Consider the following 27829-nt stretch of genomic DNA (forward strand, 5'->3'; position numbering starts at 1 on the left):
AATGATGTAAATAAATTTTAGAATTTATTTGAAACCTGATATTTGTTTCCGAATTATTCAGACGGGTAAGGAATCGCTTATTTAATTTAAAATGATGTTCACAAGTGACAATAATTGTTATAAAGAGTTATTAATAGTTATTAAGTGTTGATAAAAGTTTTCAATATTTTTAAAGACATTTTTGATCGGTATCCACGCTCGTCAAAATTCATGGTGAAAAAACTTGAAAAAAAACTTAACATTTTTGCTAAAAAATTGAGTCTCCAAAAGGTTTTATGAATAATAACTCTTTAAAATCATCAATCAGGTGTACGAAATCCGAACATTTGTAAGACTTTTTAAGACTTTTATAGACTTTATGAAACTTTCTCGTGAGAAAAATTTCCGTCGGGAAATCAACAATTATCTAGGGACACAACACTGACTTTTTTTCTCCTTTACGCACGCAGGTACCTGAAGAGCTCGACGAGTAAACTCATCGGCAAGATTTACAAGAAGGACAGCAGCGCCAGCAGTAACGGCAACGTCAGCCACAACGGCGTCGTCAGCTCGTCTTGCCACAACAACAACGGTACCATCAACGGCAATCACGGCACGACGACGACGACGAGCATCAACGGCGGCGACAACAAGCAGGGCGACAAGGACAACAAGGAGCGCAAACGGCTGCGTAGCTTCTCGTACGGCGCCCTGCCGGGTCTCGACGACGACGACGACGACGACGCCAACGACGACGGCCTGCGCACCAATCCCTTGTTCGAGGACAACAATCAGCAACAAAATTTGCAGCGGCAGCAACAGCAGCAGCAACTGCAGCAGAATCAGCGTCACAATCATCACAATCAGCATCATCATCAGCATCATCTGCACCAGCATCAGCACCATCATCATCATCAAGACAACAATCATCTGGGTGACGACAACGACTCGGGTATATTGGACAACGACTCGGCCACGAGCTCGCTACTGGACGACCGCTGCAGCAGCGTGGCCTCGGCCGAGCCGCCACCGGCCATACTCGGCCTGCCGCCCAAGATACCACCCCGAAGGCCGAGCAACGGTGGTAGTAGCAGCAGCACCACCAACGGTCACGTAGTGGCCGCTATGCCACTGCCACCCCCGCCGAGTCCACTGCGACAGAGTCTGCAGCTGAAGAAGGAGCGGCTGCTGCGAACCGGCTCGATGGGTCACAGGGAGCCACTGCTGCCACAGCCACAGCCACAACCTGAAGTGCCACTGCCACCGAAGCCCGTGTCGGCCCAACAGGAGCCCAACAACAAACTCGTGGCCATACGCAGCAGCGGCACCAGCACCAAGAAGACCCTCGTGGCCAAACTGTACAAGGCGCAGCACGACCAGTCGCTCGGCATCTTCATCGCCAAGACGCCGGACTCGGCGGGCTACCTGGTGGCCCACGTGCTGCCCAACGGCCTGGCCCATCAGGAGGGCACGCTGCGCATCGGCGACGAGATACTCATCGTCAACGGCAAGCGGCTGCGCGGCCTCAGCATGCCCGAGGCCAGAAAGATCCTGAGCAGTGGGGCCGCACCGGGCGAGGTCGACATCGTGGTCTCGCGCATGGTGCCCAACTCCTTGGCGACCAACGGAACAAATAATAATAATCAACAACAGCCGCTGCCGATCACGCCGCAGCAAGCCAAGCGGCTGTTGCAGCTCGAGAGCAGCGTCGACTACGAGAACGTGAGCATCGAGACGGGCGGCAACTCGGGCATGATCATGACCACACCCGAGGCGTCGCACTTCAGAAAGCACCAGTCGAGGCGGCTCAAGAGCAGCCGCAGATCCGAGGAGCCCAAGGACCTCAAGGACTGCGTGGACAAGTCCATGGAGAATCTCACGAATTTCTGCACGCTGCCGAGGCGGCCCAAGAACAACGTGTCCACCTTCATGACGATCGTCTTCGAGAAGGGCTCGGGCAAGAAGTCGCTGGGATTCACCATCGTGGGCGGCAGGGACAGTCCCAAGGGTAGCATCGGTGAGTTTCGCGTTTACAAAAAAATTAACGATTCGTGTTTAAAAACAATAACGATTCGTTTTCTCGACGCAGGCATCTTCGTTAAATCGGTACTGCCTACGGGACAGGCAGCCGAGGACGGCCGACTGCGCGCCGGGGACGAGATACTGGCCGTGAACGGCCTCATCTGCCACGACCTGACGCATCGCGAGGCGGTGCAGCTGTTTCGCAATACGAAAAACGGCCCGATCTCGCTCAACATCTGCAGGCGGGCGCGAAATCCAAATTCACAGTGAGCATTGCATTCTAATTTAATAACTATAAGTTTCAAAATTTTATAACGAAAAATGTATGACGTTTTTCTCTCTTTTAACTTTTCAGATCGACGAAAGCCAAGTCGTGTGCGGATCTACTCATGGCTGACTCGTGATACACGCAATAATTGTATTTAATCGTAGCCCTAGCCAAACACCTACCCCCGTGTATCGACGGAACGTTGTAAATATTGTACAAATGACGCAAAAATGATCCTCTTAAGTTTTGAATGTATACTGTTAGTTGTTAAGCGCCGCGCATAAATCGAAAAGACCTCCGCAACGACGCGGAGAAAATTATTATTTATCCATTGACGATCGGTTGACAATTTTTTTGCTTTTTTTCGCGCATAGAAAAAACTGCTGTGAAAGAAGAATTCGACCATTGTATTTTCGTTTTTGTTTTCTGTAAAATCTGTTGAAAATTTATTCTTCCGCATTTCTCAGTGTCGAATCCATTGTGTACATTGTAAATGTAATCGAGAAAAGGAGAGAATCATCGACAACGCACGATATAGTCATATGTTAATTATATTTATTTCATGATTATTTGTAGTAAAAAAAGGAAAATCGCTCTGGCTCGAGGAGTCTTGGATGCCTCGGCGAGAGAAGCCGTATAAATAAAATTAATTACATTCGAATAACCTTTTTTTATCTTCCGTTCGTAATTGTTTATTGTCAATTCCTATTAGCAAATAATTTTAGTACATTTCATAGAACATAAAAATTTTCTATAGAAGATAGGCAATGCACAGACGATGTATAAGTTTTTGAGGAACGAATTATAAATTGGCACACGTTCCAAAATAATAATTACTTCAACAACTTCATCGACTTGAACTTAATCGAGTGACAATTGAAGCAGCGAATCGGCTAAGTGCAATAATACAATAGTTTAAACGTTATTATATACATTATTTAAAAATCATTCACATGAACGGCTTTATCGTTAGCATCTTCTTCTATTCTTGCATACTTCAATTAAAATCTGACAATATATGCTGCAACTTATTTAGTGTAATATCACAAAACTTTGTGCATTATCGTGCATATCATATGTAAATTTTATTCACAGATACGCATGAGTGCCTTTATACTTTATACTTTATATTCACAGCAACTGCGATTCAGTCTTTCACTCCGCCGAATCGGCCACGGCTAACTTAGACGATCCTCGTCCGTTTGATGGAACAACCTGAGTAGTTCCTCGTAACTCATCTTCTCGGCAACTAGGCGACACACGACGTAAGGCAGGTTCAATTTGCAATAATCGGTCATGAAGAGATCGGCCACGAATAACTCCAAGTGTCGTCTAATCAAAATATTTCCTACGTGTCTTCTTACAATGATGTTTAGGTGTGTACACGAATCGTCATCCAACGGGGGTAGTTGCCAATTATTCAATTTCTTGATTACAGAGTAACCCTTGCTGTAGTTCATTTGACAAAGTTGATAGAGCGAGATGTCCTCGGTTATCATGATTTTATCCATTTTCGCCAATTTTTCCGTCAAAAGGACAATTGTTTTATGAACCTCCTCCCGAACTTCTCCTTCTTCATCGTCGTGCCTCCTTTCAAAGTCTTCCACTTCCTTTTTTAATCCGTTGCAACGGTCGTCCAAGAGATCGTACGCTTCTTGGGTTATGTACAGGCCAAAGTGACGATGAAATAGCAACATATTCGCAATCGCGTAAGCGTGAATCAGGTCATCGGACATCCCTGAATTTAAATGATAAAACAAAAATGAATAAAATAATAAAGGAAGCTAAAACTGCATGACTTACCAGTCAACTCGGGGATAAGATGGTCGGTGTCGTCGCCTCGAACTACCTCGAAACATTTAAGCATCTTGAATCTCGCGCGTACGCTCATTCGATATTCGGCCGACTGCAATAATTGTACCATCTCGATGATGTTCAGAGTGAGAGGATAATTTTTCAATTCGGTCGCTGTGAATTCCGCGCCGAAAATTCTATCCTCGTCCAAACTATCAAGACTCGCGCCGTGTTCCAGAAGCGACTTGACAAGCTGCACATCAAAACGAGATACGGCCAAATCCAAAGGACTATTACCATCACGATTGCGAGTTTCCATAATCGCCCCATGATCAACGAGCATTTGAACTATTTTACCGACGTGTTTTCTCCTGTCGCAGAACGCTATGGCATTGGTGCAGCTGCACAGGCAGGGCCTCGCGAGGGCGTGAAGAGGCGTCGACTTCTCCGCGTCCTGCTTGTTCGCATCGGCCCCGTGTTTCAATAAAATCTCTACGATTTCCTCGCGTCTGTACCGGGCCGCGATATGCAACGCAGAAGACTCGTACGAGTCGAGATTGACGTCTACGCCCTGGATCAAAAAAAGATTAACCGCGGCCACATTGCCGGACATGCAGGCCGCGTGAAAATACGTATAGCCGAGACGGTCTTGGTAGTTTGTTTTCGTATCATTCAAAAAATACTCCATCAACTCCAAGGTCGTTACTTTTGGCGCCGAGAGAAATATATCGTTTATCCCGTATACTACCTCGGCCAAATAATGAACGGCGGACTTGCCATCCTCGAACACGACCTCGCGTATCTCCAATCCGCTCGCCTCGATCAGTTTCACCATCTCGAAGCTGCGTTGTTCCAGAGCATACCTGAGAAAATAATTTTTGTACTCGACGCTCGGAAATAACTTCTTGCAGTTCATCAGATCCAATATCATTCTGTCGTCCGCCTCGTTCTCTCTCGTATTGTGCCAAACTTCCAGTATCTGGCAAAATTTTTTCCGTCTGCCGTCCACTCGTTTTATATCATTCAAGACATTTCTTAACACCGGTAAACGAAAAAACATGGAAAAATCGTCGTCGTACTGTGCCATTTCGAACTATGAACCTGAAACTTGTTTAAAAAAATTTTGACTTTGCGCGATCACTGATTTCAGGACGTCTAGCACTGCACACCGAAAAATTAACACTGAGCATATGTTCCGCGACCGTTACTGTTTATAACGCTCGAAAGAGAAAGTGGCTACGCGTGGGTCTCCCGTTAGACAGAGCCAACCGTCGCAAGTAACTACGAGAAAAAAGGAGCAGATGTAAACAAGAAAGGGCGGGAAACATCGATAACGCACGTTATAGTCATATATTAATTATTTATTTCATCGTTATTTATAATAAAAAAAAAAAAGAAGAAATTCTCTGCCCCGAGGGCTCTTGGATGCCTCGACGAGAGGAGCCGTATATAAATGAAATTAATCACATTCAAATACAACGTCGTACAATTTATTGCGTTTAGTTTCATTCGACGATTTCTTCTATTTTGTTCGTAAATCTCCTTCGACTTCTACATATAATACAAAATGAGCTTTTTTTGCTTTCCTATCATTCTCGATACGAACGAGAAAACAATACCATATACGAACGCACGCGCATGCGAGAGCTATATCGAAAGAAAAACTACGTGCTACGTAGTCGCGAAACAGTCCGATAAACTTCTATATAATTTAATATAATATATATATTGCAAATTGTAAATATTCGTATAAATCGTTTTACAAAGATTTCTTTTCTTTTGATTTTTTTTTCGACATTGTACAACAACAACAACAACGAGGTGAAAAAAGAGGGTCGGAGTATAAGTATAATAGATAGTCGCTTAAAAATTAATACAGTACAATTAATATACAATGTGAATGAGTGTATTATAAATCTATATATAATATGTATATAAATATTAACGTGTCGTAGCAATTAAAAAACGGAGACTAGAATCTAAGAATTCATAACGCTTTGATGCTTTAGCATGATCAATTATTATTATTTTTTTTTATCGTCATAGATGTGAGTCTTCGAGTTAATTAATAATATATTCTATCATTATATTTATATTGTTTCGATAGCTGGTTTACTTTTTTTTATCTATATATTATGGCAGGTACGCAGATGCTCGATGCCGGTCGTTTTTTTTTCTTTATAATCTAGTAGGGTGCCGTTTTGAGAGGAACCTTCGGATGCCTGTGGGAGGAGAGAAAGAGGACGAATTAGAAATTTATTCGACGGGCGTCAAAAATAGATTGATTATCAAGTAAAAAAAAAAAAAAAATACGAACCTATGTCGTCTGGCCAACTCGAGCTCGACGATGCCCTCTCTGATGCCCTTGAACTGCTCGATGACCTCCTGGTGCGTGCATCCTCTCAGGACTTTGCCGTTTATCGAGAGTATCTCGTCGCCTGTGGCAAAAAGAAAATTTCTCCGGTTAATATATATGAAAACTCCGACATTGAGTACAGCATGTTTATTATAATATATATATGCGAATAATTGAACGAACGAATGAGAGAGAGTAGGTCGCGGGTGCGCATTCCTCGGCGAATTAGAAAATCATGTGGAAAATATTTTCTCTGAAATGTGCAGCGTACCGGCGTGATATGTTGCTCGCGCATATGCACATGCATATATGCACGCTGACCTAGAAGATGACACGACGATCGAGGCTTTATAATTTCACCTGCGTCTGGTCGAAAAATTATGTTAATGTATATGCGACGAATAAACCGCGAGAATGTGAAACATTCGACCGCCGAGTGCATTTTTGAGCGAGAAGAAATTTAGATTATTTTTTCGCTGTTCGTACGTGTGTCCGATAGAAAATAGAGACATCATCGGTCAATGTCCTCTTCGCGCGTCGCTCGTTTCATTATTTTTTTCAATTAAAAACACTACTCGCGTATACGTGCGTGTACACAGGTAGAAAAAAAAATAGACGACATAAACCGCACGAGCAATACACAAAAGAGACGACGCATCGTAATCATCGTCCGTCGATGTGTGTATGGTATACAAGCGGGGCGAGTCAATATATAGTAAAACTCGAGCGCACCTTGACACACCGCAACCGAAGAAGCATCGCTGCCGCGCGGGAACCCCCGTTATTACACTCACACACACACAAACAATGCGCACACACGCGTATAGGAATATACGACAGTAGAGATATAATACGACTCGCTCGCCGCTGATCGAGAAACCACCTGCGATCCGTGTGGGAAAAAAAGTGTATATACAAGCGCGGAGCGCATCTAAACAAGAGCGACGCGCAGCTGGTGTAATCTTTCATTTTCTAACTCTCGGCTTACTCTCTTCTCTCCCTCGTATATAGATTTTTGCTTCTCGTTTCGTGCTTTTTTTTGTTTGTTTTCTTTCTTTTCTCTCTGCTTTTTTTTGTTGTTTATTCGGACTCTCTCTACGCGCGGAAACACACGTAGTGCGCATTCACACGTCGCGCACAATGCTATATTACTACGCTTGTACAGGTGCAACGGTGGTTGCGGACGATGTTCGTCCTTTTTTTTTTTTTATTATTGCAAACGAAAAAAAAAGAGAAATCACAACGAGAGCAACGACACTCGTAATTAGATATTACACGCGCTATACGTATTACACACTGTACGCAGCAAACCGCGTAAACGAGCATAGATACGTGTATTTTATGCGTGCGGTCGTCGATCGACTTCTGTCACAGCTGCAGAGCTTGAGGAATTGTGCAATAATGTGCACCGATTTTACGCGCGCGGATCGACGATTGCGATATATATACGGAGGATCTAGGCTGGCGCAATTTAAATTATGGTTTACGGATAGTCGCGTTTTAGGCTTACGCAGGCCGTAGACGACGTTAATTTCGTACATTTGAGATGTTTACCACGAAACTATTTCGACAAAAAAAAAATAAATAAGTACGAGCCGCGCGCGAAAGAGTTGATAAAGCAAGAGAGAGAGAGAAAGAGAAAAATATTTCAACGCGACAAGTGACAAATGGCAACGGGAGTGAATAATGACAGATAATCATATTCAAGTTTGTATACACAGCCACAAGACACCTCTCTTTCGACAAAGGAATTATGAATGAATACGCAAATGGACTTCATAGAAAATATGTGTAGTACCTGCTCATTACGCTCGAGCGTCTGTCTGTAAAGGTACAACATACTTTTGATTCTAGAAGTGCGTTTGTGCCCAACCCCCGTTCGCTTAAGAGTCGTGCGTTGAATATATTTTTCGCGCGTTCGGAACGACCGTTTACATTACATAGCACGCTTAGCTTCGTTTCTAAACTCTTTTTTTTCAAGCTTGGAAAAAATGCGCGCGTACGAGTGTCGAAACCGTATGGGTATACGAGATGCCTATACGATGGTATATATAGACGTACAATTTCGCAAAACGTTATCGACGTTTGCAGTTTGTTTTCTTCGTGAAAAAAAAAATTGTGATATTTTTACCGGACTCGTTAAAGCCGCGCAGTTATATGCAAACGTATATATATAAGTACATAAAGTGCATATCGCGAGCATCGATCATTTCATTGAACGGCTCGATGGAATGCTATATAAATCCTCGTTACCGATGCTACATGAATCATCGATCGCCGTATTATACATGTACGAGAGCTTCTATCGTCTATACGTCTCTCCGTATATACATTTATAAATCAATCGGTCGCTCGAGAGAGCTCGCGAATATATAAATATTAACACTAGTGTCCGTAGTGTGCGCGACGAAAGGTCATCCTCTCTCGGATAGTCTCTTCAAATCAAGTCATAGAGAAAGGCTAAGAAACTTAAAATTAGAAAATATATTTATAATCAAACTTATCTATTTTGACTGTGCGTTTACAATTAAATTGACTCCCGCCACCTGGCGTTCGGTGCATCAACTATATTCTATCGGCGACAATTAAAATGTATTACTAATTTTCATACATCTTGAATCGTGTCAATTTTGAGAAATTTAGAAGATTCATAAAATCTTGGCGAAATTAAAATCAAAACTAATATAGAAAATTCACTTTCATTAAAATGCAACTCGAAGTAAGATTTGAGAATGACTTTTTTTGTCATTTAGTCTCTTTCTGTTATCTCTCGGCGTAAATTTACAGTATAAAAAAAAATAATGTCAATAAACTGACCTTGGAATAGAGATTTTTGCACGTCGGCCTGTCCACCGGAGAATATTCGCCTCACGAAGATGCCCATGTCGCCCTTGGGACTGTCGCGGCCGCCCACGACGCTGAAACCGAGGCTGGGCTTGCCCGCGCCCTTCTCGAATCGCACCACGTGCCTCGTCGTCACGAGTTGCTGTGGCTGCGGCTGCTGCTGCTGCTGCTGTGTAGTCGTGGTTGTTTTCGTAACCGAGACACCGCTCGGACTGCTCGCGATCTTGTTCAAGGCCAGATAGTCCGGCCGCTTGTGCGCCAGTATCTTGGCTCTGTCCAGTCTGTCCAGTGTTCCACCGCCGCCTCCTAAATTCCTCGAGTTTTCCATGTACTCACTCCTCCTCGTCATACTGTTCGATTTGTTGATCGTCGTCGTCGCCGAAGCTGCGTCGTCCTGTTGCTGCTGATGCTTGACCTCCTCGAGTGGGAAGATCTGCGGCACCGTCTCCTCGTAGACGGTCTTGAGATGTATGGTCGTGGCCTCGCAGGAGCGCAGAAATTCCTGCACCTCGTCGAGATCGCTGAGACTGCGCAGATCCTTGCCCTCGACCTCGACTATCTCGTCGCCTAGCCTCAGTCTGCCGTCCCTGCGTAAATAAAAACACGGTGATTATTTTCGCGCGCGTAAATTATGTATATTTTCGAGATGCGCCTACGCGAGAGCTATATTCTCGCTGAGTAGCAAATGGGTCACCGTATGTGCGACTCGATTATAAATTAATCGCCACGCGCGATTTTGCCGAATAAGAACGAAGAAGAGAAGGTGACGATCGTCCCACTCGTTTCACCTCGAGTTTATTCGATTTATACACGCGTGATTAAGCGTGGGTACCACTCCCAAATTTATACAAGATTGTCTGAGACGAAGAGAAAAATGGTTTTATGGACAATGAAAATTCTTTTGCCACTCGCGGGTTTACCATACTCCATCTGTCGACGAAATCGGAAATCTCGTGACCGAAAAATACGACACCTTCGATCACGTTGAATCTTGTCACGGTACCAATTTCGCGATTTCCCATATAGAAAAATAATACAACTAATTTTTGCCAAAATAGTTGCCGCCACTCTTACCTGTGAGCAATGCCGTCGCTCTCCAGCTGCACTATGACGTAGTGTCGCGACTCGCCGAGCCTCTGCTGCGCCAGTCTGATGCCCAAGCTCTCCTTGGGCTCGGATTTGCGCAGCTGCACCAGCCTCGTCCTGCGGATCCTCTGGGTGGCCGTCACCTGCGTCTGCGTCGCCGGCTCGATTATGTCCGTCAAGAATCGCGTCTTGTCCTGCTGCAGTCGCATGCGATGCGCCGAGGCTAGAATTCCACTACCGTTACAGGACTCCGATTTGTTGCTGCTGCCGTTGTTGGCTTGATTGATACTGGGTAACATGCGACCGGACGAGCTGCGATGCCATCTCAGTCCGTCGTGATTGTTGTGGGCCGACAAGTCGTCCTTGACGCAGACTCGATCGTCGCTGGCCGGCGTCGAGCTCCTCACGGGCTTGTCGAGCTCCGCGTCGATGACGCTGCTCGTGTCGGAGCTGCCGTCGCCGCCGCTGCTGCTGGTCGCGGCGCTGCCGTTCTTCGAGTGATTCTCGACCTCCGAGGCCGCCGATTCGCCACGGGTGCCGTCGCTGTCGTAGCCCGACTCGTTCGACGAGACGTAGTGCGACGACAGTCTCTGCTCGCCGACTCCGTTGGTGGTGGTGACGATGTGGTGACTATTATTGCCGAAGGCTACGGAATTTCGTCGATTGTCGTTGATCAAGGTCGTGGTGGTGGTCCTGGCCGTGGCCGTGGCCGAGGCCGGACGCTCGGACTGACAGTCGTAGCTCAGATCCAGACTCATGGGCTCGGCCGAGTCGTTGATCTGGTGGTGGTACGGCAGCGAGACGGAATTGCGCTGATTGTCGCTGTTGCCCGTGTTGCGCATTATGGAGGGCACCTTGAAGTATCCACTGTTGCCGCCGTTGTTGTCCTCCTCGGCGTAGGAGTTTCTCGCGTAGTCGCCACCTAGTCTGTAACGCGAACCGCTGGACGATCGATGGTCCCGATACTGCTGCTGTTGATGCTCTTGGTGGTTGTTGTAGCTGCTGTTGCTCTTGACGGGTCGCCGCCTGCCCAGTGTCGTCGTGCCGTCGGCGAAGCTGTCCTCGATCTTGAGCAGCGCCGGGAAGTGCTCCTCCGAGGCGGTCTTGAACAGTCGCTCCTCCTTGCTGCCGCCGTGATAGTTGCGCGCGGCGGACGACGCAGACTCCTCCGGGAGCACCGACAGGCGCGATCTGAGAAACGCGTACGGGAAGCTGCCCTTCTTGCTCTCCTTGAAGTCGCAGCTCGACGACTTGCGCATGCAGTCCGAGCGGCAGCTGGGCACGTTGTAGTCGCAGGGGGCGAACGACGGCGTCGTCGACTGGCATCGCTGCTGCTCCTCCTCGTCGTAGAGGCTGTCCTCGTCGATGCTCGAGCTGCGACGACGCGATGACCCGCTCAGATTGTCGCACGACATCGTCTTGCTCTGCAGGCAGTCGGATTGCTGTTGTTGTTGCTGGGCTGGCGATAGGGAGGATAGTTTGTTGGAGGTCATTCGCAGATCGATGCCCTCGGACGGATCGTCGCCCTTGACGTAGGTCGGACTAGTGTTCAGCTGACTGGTGCTGCAGCTGCGAAACAGTCCGTCGCTTTTGTCGCCCGTCGTCTGACTCGAGGATTTACTATCGCAGTTGGCCTGCGAGGATCTCCTCGACCGATGCTGCTGCTGAGACTGAGACTGCTGCTGCTGCTCCCGATTCTTGCTCGAGGACGAGGCGTTCAGCATGCCCGTCGAGCCCATGCGTATGAAGAAGGACTTGAAGGGCGACGCGGAGCGCTTGCTGCTCTTCTTCTCGGTGCTGCTGCTCCTCCTCAGCTTCTCGTTGCAATGATTGTTGTTGTTGTTGTTGCTGTTTTTGTTATTGTTGCGACCGAGGCTGTGATTGTTGTTGTTGACGTTGTTGTTGTCGCTGTTGTAATTGTTGTTGTTGTTGTTCGTACCACCGCCGTCGATGTGATTGTGATTGGTGTCGGGCCGCTCGGGTATGGTGCCGCAGATGGAGTCGCGCGAGCCCGAGCGCCTGAACGAGTCGAGTTTTTTGCCCATCCGCCGCAGTCCCCAGACGTCCTTTAGGCCGCCACCACCTTTTGCGCGAGAGAGACAGAGAGAAAACGGCTGCGATGAGTATCTAATGGTTATAAATATATATTATATGAGCAAAACAAAAAATCGTATACACGCTGCACAGCTGCACTCGTATATATGTATCGTGCGTGTCTGACCTATACCAACGCCAACCAGCGACTAAGAGGCTGCTGCTACTCTTGCATCGGAGACTCGATGTGATATACGCGCGCGACACTTTTTTTCGCGAGAGGAATGCGCAATTTATATATATGGCGCACTTATATATCTATTTGTGCGTTGTATAAGTACATGTTTAGAAATGTAGGTCAGTCATATGTGTGTATACGTATTGACTCTTAACTTCGTTATATTTTTTTTTTTTTATCAACGTCGCCGTCAGCGCTCGCGAGACGACGTAAATCGCGAATTAACCTCCGCTAAGAGCGCGAGGAGTATGGCAGAGATTGTGCAGTGCCGCGTCTTTCAGCATATATTGGAAGTGGAATGTTCGTAACGAGGTATCGATGTGTACTTTGTAATATGCATTACGTCGATTGAATTTTTTACACAAAAACGAAGATTTCTTCGTACGCTAAATTAGGGAAGACAGGAGGTGTCGAGTCCACGCACTGCACACACTCACTGTCGCATTTTGATTGTAATAATTGCCGCGCGATGCGCTCGCCTAAGCCGTAACTGTGCACACAGCATGTGTGTGCATTATATATAAGACTGCAGTCTCGAGAAAGTACATCGTCGTCGTCGCAGTGACCAGATAGACGCGCAATTATTACATTACAAGAACGGCGCACTAATTCACGCCTCTATCTCTCTCTTTTACCGCGTCGTGCCTCTGCTTCGTAATTTTTTCTTCGCTTTCGTCCCGTTGTTGTTTATTATGATGAAAAACATAACGCGCGCGGGTCTCCGCTCTTTTCTTTTCCGCGTTGTCGCGCTTCAGGCAGCTCGACGGGCCAGAGTCTGACGGCTTGTACGCGGTGAGCTTGATACTTGCCGTTCTTGGCGTTATTGTTTTTTTCTTGTTTGTTTTTTCATTCGAACGTTATAACAAACGAGTGTTAACGAGTTAATCCTAAAAAAAAAGATAAACGAAATTTTTCAACCTAGTTTCGATTTATACAATTATTTTTACTTATCCGCTTGCAGATTTACAGTAAGAAGGTACTCGCCATCTACTGGTAGAGACTTGAAGTAGCATGATCGTATTTGAAGAGATTAAAGACTAGTTTCAATTTTCTAAAACGCGTTTAATAATTTTAACACGAATGTAACAGGAAATTCGCCAAAAACCAATTCGATGGATGGGTATTATGCATTCGGACACATTTCATTGAAAGTTGATATTTTATCCATTGAATCATTACAAAGATTGACACGAAGTTAACAAAGAAACAAGATGCAATATAGGGCAGTACATTTTAGATATAATCGCGGAGAAAAAAAAAACGATTTACGATTTTTCGTGTCGCGCGCACGCATACGTTATATTATATGCATCGCGTATACGTATGTGTGTGTAATATGAAATCATCGCGCAGCTCGACGCGCGAGTCGCCGATTGAATTAGCCTACTTTCTTATACACATCTCTTTTGCGCGCGCGTGCATATAATGTATTCGCGAGCTAACTATCTCGCGTAAGTATATGCGTGAAATTGCATTAAACGCGCCGTATTAGCGACGCGAAACTACCTCGAACTCTCGATGAATCATCGGATGCACGTAATAAAGTTGAATCTTTCGCCGTATTAATTTGCAGCGAATAATTATACAGCAATAATTCATTTAAACGGCAAAAAAAGGGCATATAATTGAAATCTTACTCTTTTGCTTTTCGGGCTCGTGCTCGACGATGAAGGCCGGCACCGCCGTCACCAGCGTGTAATCCCGCTCCTTGCTCTCCTGCTCCCGTCGCGACGCAGATCTGGTCGTGCAGGTGCTCTCGCCGCTGTTGGACGAGGCGTCCTCGTCGCTGCACGACAGCAGCGAGTAGGCGTCGCCGCAGCTGCGCCGCGAGAAGCGCGACTTGGCCGAGTGCAGATAGCTCTGGGGCGTCGGCGACGGACAAGTTGACGACGAGTTGTTGTAGTGCAGGGACGTCGACGCGGGACTCGGCTCGCGACTACGATGATGATGATGATCACTTTTGTCGCGGTATCTCTGCGGCTGGAAGTCGGCGTCGCCGCCGCTGAAATTCTTCCCCGAGACGTGATGGAGGCCGCCGATCTCGTCGGCGCTGTGACGCCGCGTCCTGGTCAATCTCTTGAACATGTTGTCGGTGGCTGCTCGTTGGCTCGGTTCGCCTCACTTCGTCTGCAACGGGAGAAAAAAGAATACGTATGAAGATTGTGCAAAAACCTAGCGAAATCACGACGCGGCATTTCTTTCGTATTTTTTTCTTTTTCTTTTTTTTTTTTTTAACTCTGCGGTTTCGCGAAGAATTCTATGAATATATATGCGTGTATTTACAAGCGACGAGAGAGACAGCCTCTCGTTGAGCTCGGAGCAGCGGCGGCAGCACATTGTGGGAATCAAAGTTCACGTGCCTCGGTCTCGCGGGCTAATGATGCGCGCGGGTTAATCTCGCGCGCCTGTGTAGGCCCCTGGAATTGCGCGCCGAGCGGCGCTCGAACGTTGGTATATAGCTCGGTTGCACCGCAGCCACTGCGGCGACGGCGATGGCAAACGAGTATGTGTACGATATAGCAGACGAGCGAAAGTGTTTCCATGAGCGCAATATAAGATCGACTGCGGGAAAAAAGTGAGTCGTTTACGCGAGATTGAAGTAGTTTTTTGACGTGTATACTGTACACGGCTCGTTTCAACCTGATCCTTAATCGAGGCGTACGTTAATGAATCTACCGCCCGGTATATTATGATACGTACGGCCGAGCAAGTGGAAAGCCGACGACGATGCACACGATGAGAGAGATCCAGTTTTGCAGCTTTCGGATTAAAAACTACAATTTTCGTATGAAATTCGAGACAACCAACGTATAAGACGTTGCATATTCGCGTCGTTTTCTTCCTCTTTTTTTTCAACTTCGAATACCGTCGAGAATGAAAAAAAAAAGAGTCTTATATAGTCAAGGACGATCGCTGCGACTCGCATTATATGGGTTGAATCGCGTGCCGGTGATCGATTATTCCTTGAGTCAACATCGCAGCAACAACTGGCACAGATCGGAAAGCGTATTTACGGAAAATCGAGTCGAAAGAATAAAACGAAGGATCCTTCGCTCCAACTATTCGCGCGCTAAAACTCGCGAGAGAGAGAGTCAATCTTGGAGCTCTCGAGAGTTTGATGCACGCCAAAGAAGAAGAAGAAGAATAAGACGAAGAAAAATAAAAAGAGGAGAGAAAAAAATGTTAGAATCAGGTGCGCGAGACATGAAAGAGATCCGAGAGAGAGAGAGAGAGAAGCTCCCAAATAGCAATTAAAGAATGAGAGAGCGAAGTTTAAACACTCGCGCCCGCGCGGGCAGCTGTCGATGCTCGGCGCGGCGAAATAGAGACTTTGCCGGCGTTAAATCGACGCGACTCGTGATCGGGAATCTCTTGGCTGGATCGTGCGCGCCCTTCTCTCTCGATGCGAAAGTACAACAAAAAGAGATTATATGTGCCGTGCATAGAGGGGAAAGACCGAAAAGTTCATGTGGGAAAGGCCCACCCGTGTTTTTTTTTGTGTACAGGCTTCATACGGATTTCCGAGCAAATATATATAAAACTCACGTGTGTATATAATAGGTGTATTTCTGTGTGTGTGTGTGTGTGCTATGTGCATAGCTGAGATGTTAATCGCGATCACGATTCAATGGCAAATTATAGGGAATTAACCGGAGAGTCGGAGCGATTTTCTCTCTCTCTCGATTGACGCGCGCGCGTGGAAGCACAGATTGATATTGGTTTTTTTCCTTTTAATTCTTTTTTTTTTTCTTTTTTTTTATACTCCGCTGCTCGCGCGCCAAGTGAATCGAGGCTTGATTCAACCTCGCGTTGTTTTTTTTTCTTCGTTCTATGCTAATTGGCCGGATAAATTCAAGCGTCTAGTTTATCGATGTTACACTGTGTTTGCTCGATCTCGCGTTTAAATGGCAGGCGGTGTAAAAGCTCCGTAGGTATAACAACACACTCTTGATATATTAATAATTCCTTTTTATTCGCGAGCTTTTCCAATTAATGAATCGTCAGGAAGTGAATGTCACCCGCTATATAACATACATGAAAGAAGCATCAACATCGATGGTCGGTCGATGCATGAAAAAGAAAACAACATCAAAGTTTGCGTAAATAAAAAAAGCTCGCGGCTGCTGTTTACACGATAAGCAACGAAAAAAAAAAAGATCAAACATCCTCTCTCTCTCGCGCGTACAAACATTTAATAAGTCGCATTTCCTATAAACACGCGCGCACCGCAGTTGCGTGTGTGCAGTGCGGATCGTCGTGTATTATAGCATAGTAGCGCGGCGGCAGTAAATAGGAGTCATCGGCCCGTCAATTACTCCGCGCCATGATTCATTCCACATGGCCCCCGTATTATAATAGCTGAATATATGTACACACACACACATGCACACGCACATCTGTATATGTACGAGCTGTGTCCGGTCGATATAATGGAACTGCGCTCGGCAGCCTTACGCGTGCATACATATACGTGCCTCGGGGGCCTCTTACGGGTACTGCTGCTGCTGCTGCTGTTATTACGCGAATATATACTACTATACTACGCACTGGATGCTGCGGTGTATATTATGTATGGTATATACGAGCCACTTAGCGCATGCGAAGCGCGAATAACGCCCGTGTCGCTCGTTGGAACGTATAACGTGTCGTTGAGAGCGCGCGCGCGCGCCTTTTTTAACGGGATACGCAGCACGCGTGTGCGCGTGGATCGCCGAGAGATCATTGTTTACCGCGGCTCCTCGATTGATATCGTCGGAATCCAACTCTGATGGAAATGATGAAAATTTGATGGCTACTTTTTGGCCAACGCAAAAGTTTTTTGAGCAGAAGAGAGCCGTGGATGAGAAGGAATAAGAGCTTAGGGCATAGCCTGAATTTGGAATTTCGAATAATACACAAGATTTGCTGAACAGTTTTATTTCATTTATTTCATTTTTATACGTTATTTTTACTTTGACACTTGCGGATTTACTGAAATACAGGTACACGCCATCTAGTGGTAAAGACTCGAAGTAGCATGATCGTATTTAAAGTGGTTGAAAATTGAAGTGAATTTTTTGAATCAAGTAAATTGTCATTTCCAAATGATGTAAATGTTCTAACATAAAATTTGTAAAGAAAAAAAGGGCCAAGAGCAATCCAATTATGATACTTATATAATTCAAAAAATGATAAATTATAATTTCTTCGTAATTAGACCATTATTAATGTTGAGCATTTCTATATCAGGGGAGCTTTTTATTCAATGCTGCATTTTGGGTCGGTAATTGCATAATAACGAAAGAAAAAAATCATATAAATAAATGAATAAAAGTTCATTTTAAACTGTAATCGAAAAAAAATCCGTCGAGTCGCGCGTCACGCGATTACAAAGAGTTTCTCATTTTTGCGGATAATTTTTCACAACTGAGACGGTTGCGCAAAAAATTATTTTTTGGTGTACGCGGGGTATATAATACAAAAGGGACGACGAAGAGACAACGATTAGTCAAGAGGAGACGATCTTAATTCTTTCCCCCGGTGGGCTCCTGTTAATCACGCGCGCGCGCACCGGCGCTGCGATGTAACTGAGGATTCTGGCCAAATTATACACGCGTTCGTACGAGTCGTAGAAATGCGAAAGAAGTCATAATTGTATGATTGCAGAGGTTTTTCGTTGTAGCAGCACGCGAACGCGTACACGCGTACGCCAAAAGGTAAATATACAATACATCGTGTATCTCGTTTTACGTCGGCTGTGTTGGGACTCGCAATCAACGAGTAGTTCTCGAAGGTCGGTCGATATAATTACTATACTACACGAAGGGAGAGAGAGAGAGATAGAAGAAAAAAACAGCCTGGACGATTCGATGATGTATTAATTGAAATTATCCGTACAGCATAATTATCGCACTGCAGCGCAATGTGCATACGTACGCGTATACGAGATTAAAAAAAAGCCGCAATGCGTTTCATTAGCGCCGCTACAACGTAACGAGATGTATATAGAAATAGAAGAAAAAAACTCGAGGCATGCTATTATTTTATATACACACACGCGCGTGTGTGTGCGTGTGGCGAGCATCGATATCTCGAGAAAATTACGGGAGTAGAAAAAAAGGTCACTCGCGAGCGCGAGCACAACAATGGTTGCGAATAACCGATCGACCGACAATATATACGCATTATTCACCATTGCATAATTGCCATAATGTATCTGTATATACGAGTAGTTACATTATACATACGCATACGCGCGTTATTATTGTTGTAACGCCTTTGGGACACTCGACTCGAGCATTTGAATATAAGTGCGGTATAATATACAAGGCGTAACGACATAACGCTGTACTGTTCGGTCGAGACTTAAATATAAAACCTCTCGTCGTCGTCGTCTTATAGTATGTGTCTCTGCGCGCTGAAATTACTTGGCAATTACTCCGCGCGCATGTGTATGTGTGTGTGCATTATATCGTGCCGTTTGCGCGTGGCTCGCGTTTAGATTAACATATAAATCACGCGTATGAAAAATAAAGGTTCGGCCGATCATAGAGTGGTATGGACAGGTGCAAACGCGCATAAAGCTTACGATAGAGACGAGAGAGAGAGAGAGATTGTTTTTTTTCGTTTTTTACATTATATAGATAAAATACACCTTATGTAGAGTGATTTGAATACCCCCATCAGGTTTGCACTTGTCAGCGCCTCGCGTATGCGGGATACGTCGTTAAAACTAGGCTTGTGATATCGAAGAGTAGCAATTTTCTATGCCTGCATAAAAGGCCGTCTTCCTCTCTCTCTCGCGCAAGATCAAGGTTTCGAGGTTAACAATCCGCGTACGAGAGATATACTAAATATCTTGGTGAACGCGCGTATTAATTTTTCGTATACACACACACACATATATATTTAAACTTGCACATATATTTAAGCTCGTTATAAGTACTTGTATGCATGTGTGTGTGTGTCGAATATCATCATAATGATAATAATGACAACCGTATAACGAAAGCCGCGCGGCGATGCACTTGACCGCGTGCGCGCCGCTCAAAGATACTTAAGATACGTCAGGAACGCGGATATGTGCCGTGGCACGAGTATATGTATACGCGCGTGTGCAATGTTGTATCTTAAACACAGTCGCGAGAATCGAATTAGCGCGCGTATGTGTACGCTCTATATGTATAAGTGGTGAGCGTTTGACTTTTCGGATGCAAATATGTATGCTCGTCAACCGATGATTGACTTTTTTTATATTCTTTGCGAAATTAATCCTGAGTATCTTTCGAAATCAGCCTCGTCGCGACGCGTCTTCGCGGCGTGTCACGCGTATTATCATTATTTTTTTTTATACAAGCACATACGTATAATAATTCTCCGATCCTGCGCGCAGCGTGTATACGTCGATCATCTCTCTCTGTCTGTCTCGGCTCTCTCAAGGTTTTTCCATAAAGATTTCATTACGAGCTCGTTCGGATAGATAATATATGCATATTATATTATCGAGAGCTTATAATTGATATACACAAGCAAGCCTCGATCTCAGCGCATTGAAAGGATTTTCCAAATCGTCATCCATCAAAGTGGATATAGCTGCATGTATCGGATAATAATTATAACGATTTTCCGCTGGGGTTTCTAATTTTGATAAATTGCGCTTTATATACATCGTAGGCTCGATAGTGCTTGTACTGCAGCTCGAAACAATAGACGTCGTACTATATGGACGTGTTTCCCGCGCGCCCCGAAGGATCGCTTTTCCTTTCACTCCGATATAGCTGCTGTGGAACGCGTGTGTATATAATACTCGCGCAGCGGTAGCGATCTCATTATTCATGCATTTTTCCATTACCGTCTCATCTCCCTTTCTATACATAATACACGCGGAGAGCTCGTTTCATTGTTACGCGCATATAATAATAAAACAATTATCGGTCGTTGACGCGCCTATACGTATATAAAACCCACCCTTGAGATTCTTTATTGGATGCAACAAATGCTGCTTCTGCTTTTCTTTCTCCTTGCGATAATTGATTTTTCCAAAAATTCAAAACTCGACGCGCCACTCGTATCTATATAACGGGTTGCTCAGAAAACTGCGTACGCCGCGTAACTCGGAACTTGGCCTTTTTTTTTTACTACTACTACTACTACTACCACTATACCACTTGTTTCGTGCGATCCTCGCGCAGGAATTTGCACTATTTGCTTTTCAGGCGTGCATGTACAGCTCGCGCGAGCTGGCGGGTATAACGTCTTTCTTTCCGAGAAAACTCGAGGCGCGCAACGTGTATAAAATACGCGACGCGTACATACGTAACGCAATATACAGAGTATACAAGAGAGCGCGCGGAGTTTAACGCACAATTGTATTTGCAGAAAAGGGCAATTAAAATATAACAAGCTCGCTCCACGAGAGACGAACATGACAAAAAAAAAAGAAGGGAAGAAAGAGAGAAAGAAAGAGGCTTATCGAGCAAAAATACCGAGCTCGCTTTTTTTTGTTGTCCACCCGTGCGAGTATAAAAAGAAAACTCGCGAGAGAGAGAAAAAAAAGGAAAAACAAAAAATGGAGACGAAGGAGAAGAAGATTATTAAGACATCGCTGGGCTTTATGACGTACAGAAATTTTTCCGACTCGCCGCGTGGTTCGCGGCTATGCAAGCAGCGGCTTCTGTATATAATATAGCCAGGCAACGAGCTGCTGCTGCTGCTGCTGCACACAAGCTGCAACGGATAGGCAGGAAATTACTCGCGATGACTCATCCGCGCGATATGCATAATACGCTAATGTGTATACTCTTCGGGTCTTTCTGTCTTTCTCTCTAGGCCTTTTGACGAGTCTCTGCTAAAACTCATCCCCTGTATACATCTTTCTCGGATAGGAAACGTGAACAGTCATTCTTAAAATTAGTCAAACTTAAAATTAGAAAATATATTTATAATCAAACTTATCTATTTTGACTGTGTGTTTACAATTAAATTGACTCTCGCCACCTGGCGTTTGATGCATCAACTATATGTTATCGGCGATCATCAAGATGTACTATACTAATTATCATGCATCTTGAATCGTGTCAAGATGTTTTTTCATTACAATTTTATGTTGTAAGTATGAACCACATTTACATGATTTGGAAATGAAAATTTAATTGATTCAAAAAATTCACTTCAGTTGTCAACCACTTTAATTACGATCGTGCTACTTCGAGTCTTTACCACTAGATGGCGTGCACCTGTATTTCTGTAAATCCGCAAGTGTCGAAGTAAAAATAATGTATAAAAATGAAATAAATGAAATAAAATTAATTCATGAAGTCTTGCGAAAATTAAAATCGAAACTAATTTAGAGAATTCACTTTCATTAGAATGTAACTCGAAGTAAGATTTTAGTGGTAACCCATTTAATATCTCATTTAATATCCATTAACACTTTTTCGAAAGTTTCTGTATTTTCGATTTTTCTCAGGGTTAAAGTAGTTTTCGTGGAACATTTGCGTCTGTTATTAACAATTGAACATAAAAATATGAATTAGCACATTTCCAAAATTAAATTTTTTTCGTTTCCAATGCTACAAGTACGTGAAAATTCTTCGTTATACTTTCTTTCGATGTATCGAAAGCCATTAACGCCAATTACGATAATCGCTCGGCTATATGGATTTTCATTAATCGAGAGTGAGTTGGAATTAAAAATGAGAATGACTTTTTTTGCAGCCGAAGAAATTCGGTGTATACGTACACCGCGTGAATTTATGAATTCAGCAGCTCGGCGGCGATTATAAAGCAGAAAGAGAGAAAAAGTTATGCTTTATAACGCACATTTTTCACGCTTTTCCGATTCGCCAGAATGAAACTCGTCGAGGCAATTTTCGCAGATCTCGTGGCTTCTCGGACAAAAGGCCGAGAAAAAAAGCGGTGAAAAACATTTTCTAAATATCGACGCGTGATATATATCACGTTTTATCAAAGATCGTGTAACAGGCGCGCTCGAGCTCTCGAAAAAAATCAAATTGGGTTATACGCATGACGTTGCTTTGTGTTTTCTTATCGTGCCGAGGTCACGAAAATATATCGTATACAATCGTCGTCGATAACGGTTTTTTCTGTACGGTGGAAACAGAAAATCACAATGAAAACAAAGGGAAAAGACGCGCGAAGATAGAGAAATTCGAAAGCAAATGTGCATGAACTTTAGAGAGCGTTGGACACCTCGCGCAATGCCGAAGGTGATGCGCTCTATATAAAAGTTCATTCTCGAAACTATAAACATCCGAAGCGAGAAAGAAAACGCGACACATAATATATATGTTCGAAGCGTTTGATATGGAAGCGGCGGCGGCGGAACTTGAAACGAATAATAATGATAGCGATAATAAAATAATCGCTCGAGCATGGCTCGATGCAAGCACGTGTGTATGTATGTGTGCGCGAGCGGAGAAAGGCGCAATTTCAGGATAATATAAAGTATATTATTGTAATGCTGCACAGACACATGTACGCGTAAACGAGCGTAAGTGCCTCGCACTTGCTCCGCTAAACGAGATGAAAACGAGCAGATTATTATATTACCCTTTCCCCCAACTCGAACGGCAGACAAGAAGAGAACTTCACTCTCTTCTCTCGCGTGCGCGCGCGTATACGTGCGTATTAATTATATCGCACGCATATATAAAGCGGTAAGAGTGCGTGGGAAGAGAAAAAAAAGAGCTTAAAGATACAAAGTACAACAAAAAAAGACGAAGAAGAAAGGAGACGGGCGGGGGCGGATCTCTTTTTTCGGCATATACACGCGCGCGCGAAGTGCATTGTATGTATAAAAAAAGAGCAAATAACGTAGTGGCGCACACTCACTTTCGGATGTATATACTCTGTTATTCCGTGTTTAGAAATTCGACACTTCCGTTCCTGTATATATGTACCACGCCTCGATCATCGTGCGCCTTTCGCGAATTAAATCGCTGACGCGCCGCGCGGCTCGATTACGGCGATGATGGCACATTCGATGCGATGTTTATTCAAAAATCATTGTGATGGCAAACGATTTATCTCAAAAGGCAAACGATATACGCCTGACGTATCCACGATAAAGAAAAAAATTAAATACCGTCGAATAATCTTTGGGGCGAGGGTCTCGAGATAAACGAGATTACGATACACGAATAAGTGCGTTATCGAAATGCGCTTATTATATTTATACATCCGAAGCTGCCCATAGCTCGACACGCTTCGTACACGGTGACTAATCTGATTTTGGTGACCCATCATTATATTCTAAATACGTATTTAAAAATAGATAGCTCACGGTAATACATCGCAATTGATACGGATTTTTTCCAATTCCATATTTTTCTTATTCTCTCTCTATCTTCAGCTCAAAAATAAATTCTCCCTTCGCTAAAATAACGTTTTTTTCCTCGCGACGCGCGGAGAAGTGCCACCATACGTTATGTGTGTAAATACACACCTGTTGTTGCATGCAGCATTTATAAAAATATACAGAGGGAGAGACGGAGCATAGAAGCCCCCCAAGAATAATATTTCGGCGTGATACTTGTATATCGCGCGCAGGAGAGAGAGAGTCGAGTGACAAATAGTACAGTACCTTGAAAAGAAATCTTCGATTTTTTTTTATCTCTTCGTGTTATTCTAACGCGAGTTTGTATATAATGGAGCGTTTTCCTTTTTTCTCGAGTTTGCTGCTCATCTGTGTGTGTGTGTGTCATCGCATCCAGTCGAAAGTCGAAATATCTTATCGCTGAAAAATTTCGACGTATACGCTCGTAAAAAAAAAATGTTCATAGCGTCAAGAAGGATAAAAGATTTTTATAACTGGAACGAGACGCGCGAAATGCTGTACGCACAACACGCATATGTGCAGCTGAAACGTTAGATTTCAATTTACTCGCATACGAGACCATATCTAAATACATAACTGCCACGTCTACGCGCGTTAAATCCTTCGCATAATCAAATGCAGTGCTCGTCTGCGTAAACTAGAGAATCTCGCGCGCGGGTTTTCAAAGTTATATTGTCGTTCCGCTTGGCATACATCGACCCGTATATGCGATGCGTGCGAGCGTAAAACAGAGAAAAAATTAAATCGCAAACGTTAAAAAAACAACGCGTATTAAAGTAGTTGCGAGCCTTATAAAACACGTGCGTGCGAGTACCGTTAAAGCGATCTCGTTCGAGCGCGGCTAACACATATTTTATACGAAAATTAAATCGATCGAGATGAGGCCTGCTTTAGTAAGAGCTGCCTTGTAAAATAGGTGAGTGCAGTGGAAAAAAGATGAAGTAGAAGAAGAAGAAGACAAGCGACTAGTTCGTGATTTTCCATCTTTCAGCGGGATTTTATGTAATGATAAACGCTCGGTAGCTTGCAGCCGAATTTACGATTCACGATGCGTTATATGCGCGACGAGGTCTCGAGGTGGTAAATATAGCTAATGCCATATCTAAGTTTCGAGCCAATTTCCTCCATACCAACGCGTAAAAACGCCAAACCAGGTCTTAAATGGCGCATCGATAAACTCATTCGTTTCGTTTTATATATCGTATTACGCGTATTATTATATTAGGCGCGCGTGGAAAGCGTACTCGGATGCGTTATCGAATTGCTCTCGCGAAGGAGATAAAGTTAAGTACGGTAAGAGCCGCGGCGCTGACGAAGATCGTTGCTGGTTTCATTGGAAATTAAGTTGTGTATCGAGGAGGACTATAAAAGATACTTTCATTCGACTCTCGATTATAGGATGGTTGTACAGATGAAGTTTATTATTTGTGTCGTGTATACATTATGAATTTATTGTACAAAAATTTTAATGTGCAATTTTCCAATATTATAGATTTTTAAAATGAAATTACGATGAATTGATTTGAATTTTTTGATGGCTGGTCGAAGATGTCATGCTGGTGTGTAGTAGTAGATCTGTGCCTTGGAATTCTCGGCTGGATGTGACTAAAAATGTAACGATGTTTTTATCATATTTGTTTACGAATTTCGTACGCCTATTCGATACCTAAATGATATCTGATATATGTGATAACAGTTTTAACTGCCGGTGTATTAATTATATATAAACAATAATGATGAATTTGTCACTTGCAGATTCAAAATTAAAGGTACTCGCCATCTAGCGGCGGAAACAGGCTTTCATTGCGATTAAATTTACGTAGATTTTCGGAAGATTACTGTCTGGTTTTACGTTAAATCTGCATTAAATTCAAGTTTGTTTTAACAATGTACACGATGAACTAATACCGACCAATGATCTAACCAAAATTTTTATATTTATCAACGATATCGTATCAAAGCTCAATGCATACCTATGAAGATTCTGCCTGCTGCCTGGCTGAGCGTTGTAAACAATTAATTCTCAAACAATTGGTTCCACGACGGGCTTGGTTTGGCGGGTTTGGTGGGTTTGGTATTGGTTTTTTTTGAGCCTCCTATTTTTGATGGTACCGGACAGAGATACGGTTGTTCCCAGAGGAGACGTTTATACTGGTCCAAAAAACCGAGCTTGACCATGAAGTAAGACAGAATCCAATACACAAGTGTAACCGGGAATAGTATCCAGTAGACAAGATCCTCCACAAATAGAACGATGTCCATGAAACCCGCCTGGTACGGACTTCTGAAGACTAGCGGGAACATGTTGTACAGGTGTGTGTGTGGTGTATATACGCGTGGACGTGGACGGATATAACACGAGGGCGGCTGAAGCAGCAGCGCGTCTATGGGGCACCGGTGTCGTAGTCAGACTGAACCGGCCTCGCGAACTCGAGCCTTATATATATTCTATTATCTTCCTAATTGCCTCCTAATTTCTTTCTAATATTCCGAATATCTTCCTAATGTCATCCTAATGTCATCCTAATATGTCTCTGCATTAAAGAACGGAGAATCCACATGGAAATTTTTCAGGTATCTCCGATTAGATATCGTCTCTGGATAATGTATACATGCATCGCTGCGTAGAGTTCATTGAAACAAACGCGCGCACAAACACGCGGTGTCGCGTCGCGTACACACATCCATACATTGCACAAAACAAAAGCGACTGCCGCAGCACCGCAATTTGTTTCGCAATATTTACGCGCGCGAGCTTCGAACGATTTCTTCTTCCTGATTGCATATCTCTGTGCGTTTGTTGCACGATATATACACAAGAGTAGAGCAACGAAGGCACGCACACGTGCGTCGATTTAAAAGAGAACGATAGAGAGAGAGAGGCAGATATTATATGGGTGTGGAATCGCTCGGCGCTGACACACATTATGCACACGACTGCGCGCGCGGCCCGGCGTAGTAATTATCGTACGCACATACGCGTACTATGAATAATCCCATCTCGGGCATCGAGGGCTTATATATGCATTATAGATAGATGGCCGATCGCGACGCGCGCGGCTCTTAATTGAAAATTACAGATGATACATTTTACGATACGCGCGCGGCTGAATCGTCGAGTATATCGGAGCTTGCGGTAGTTTAAAAGCTCGAGGCTAATTGTGCATATTGTAATTTTATAACGTAAAGACGAGCTGAATTCAAGCACGTTGTTTGCGTACTTTTTGTTTTTGTAAATTCTCGATCCCTGGAATCGGGGAACTCGACCTTTTGTATTATATATCGAGCGTACGAGGGGGGCGATCAAGAACGCCGAAGTAAATCGAGAGCTTTTTATTAAGAAACTCTCGTGTGTTTCGGCGAACTTTCGTGCCTTGTACCCCCCCTTCGAGTCAATTATTCATCCTCGACAACGGCATCGACTTTCCGCGCGTCGACTTACCCTCGAAATAGAGTACGGAATAAAAGGGCGAGACCGAAAAAGTTTATATACATCGAGAGAGAGGCGGTCGTCGCGCAATCATCGGTACGCGACTACGTCGTCGTCGTCGAAGCTCGAAAGCGTGTAATTAAAGACCCTCGCTGCGGCACGTGCAGCAGCAGCAGCTCGGCAAAAGAAACGCGTTTGCGACACGCAGAAATCGGCCGCGATCGTGTGCGGTTTTTCCATTAAAGCACATATTGCGGAAATTAAAAGCACGAGTTAATTTATATAGCCGTGACTACTACTGCTCCGCGATAATAATGCAGCTGTGCGTATAGCTACCGTATATCAGCCTCTCTTTTGTGTATACGCGCGTGTCTGGTTTCTATAAACGCGATAAAGATCGATGTGGAAATCAAACTTTGGCTCATTGATTTTCAAACTTC

At 44.3% G+C, this 27829-nt stretch overlaps 2 protein-coding genes across 8 annotated transcripts in view; one reads left to right on the top strand and one right to left on the bottom strand.

Moving 5' to 3' along the window:
- Positions 1 to 2930, top strand: part of LOC106659231 (protein kinase 4-like) — a 45009-nt gene extending 42079 nt beyond the window's left edge. For all 6 annotated transcript variants that reach the window (XM_014381657.2, XM_023460549.1, XM_014381656.2 and 3 more), the window contains 3 exons: positions 450 to 1996; positions 2069 to 2267; positions 2357 to 2930. In XM_014381657.2, the coding sequence (XP_014237143.1) occupies positions 450 to 1996; positions 2069 to 2267; positions 2357 to 2405 (1795 nt within the window). In that variant the 3' untranslated portion in view covers positions 2406 to 2930. The remainder of the gene's footprint in view (positions 1 to 449; positions 1997 to 2068; positions 2268 to 2356) is intronic.
- Positions 2931 to 5222: 2292 nt separating this feature from the next.
- LOC106659228 overlaps positions 5223 to 27829 on the bottom strand; it is a 62812-nt gene continuing 40205 nt past the window's right edge. The window contains exons 1-6 of one of the 2 annotated variants that reach the window (XM_023460535.1): positions 25933 to 26168; positions 14259 to 14748; positions 10338 to 12432; positions 9237 to 9850; positions 6381 to 6501; positions 5223 to 6285 (exon numbers count right to left, since the gene is read on the bottom strand). In XM_023460535.1, coding sequence (XP_023316303.1) covers positions 6249 to 6285; positions 6381 to 6501; positions 9237 to 9850; positions 10338 to 12432; positions 14259 to 14706 — 3315 coding nt within the window. In that variant the 5' untranslated portion in view covers positions 14707 to 14748; positions 25933 to 26168 and the 3' untranslated portion in view covers positions 5223 to 6248. Of the gene's footprint in view, positions 6286 to 6380; positions 6502 to 9236; positions 9851 to 10337; positions 12433 to 14258; positions 14749 to 25932; positions 26169 to 27829 lie in introns of those variants that run through there. The other variant, XM_014381653.2, reaches the window with a different exon arrangement.

This window comes from Trichogramma pretiosum, unplaced genomic scaffold (genome assembly GCF_000599845.2).
Source record: "Trichogramma pretiosum strain Unisexual culture from Peru unplaced genomic scaffold, Tpre_2.0 scaffold50, whole genome shotgun sequence".
In the NCBI taxonomy this organism is placed as follows: Eukaryota; Metazoa; Arthropoda; class Insecta; order Hymenoptera; family Trichogrammatidae; genus Trichogramma; species Trichogramma pretiosum.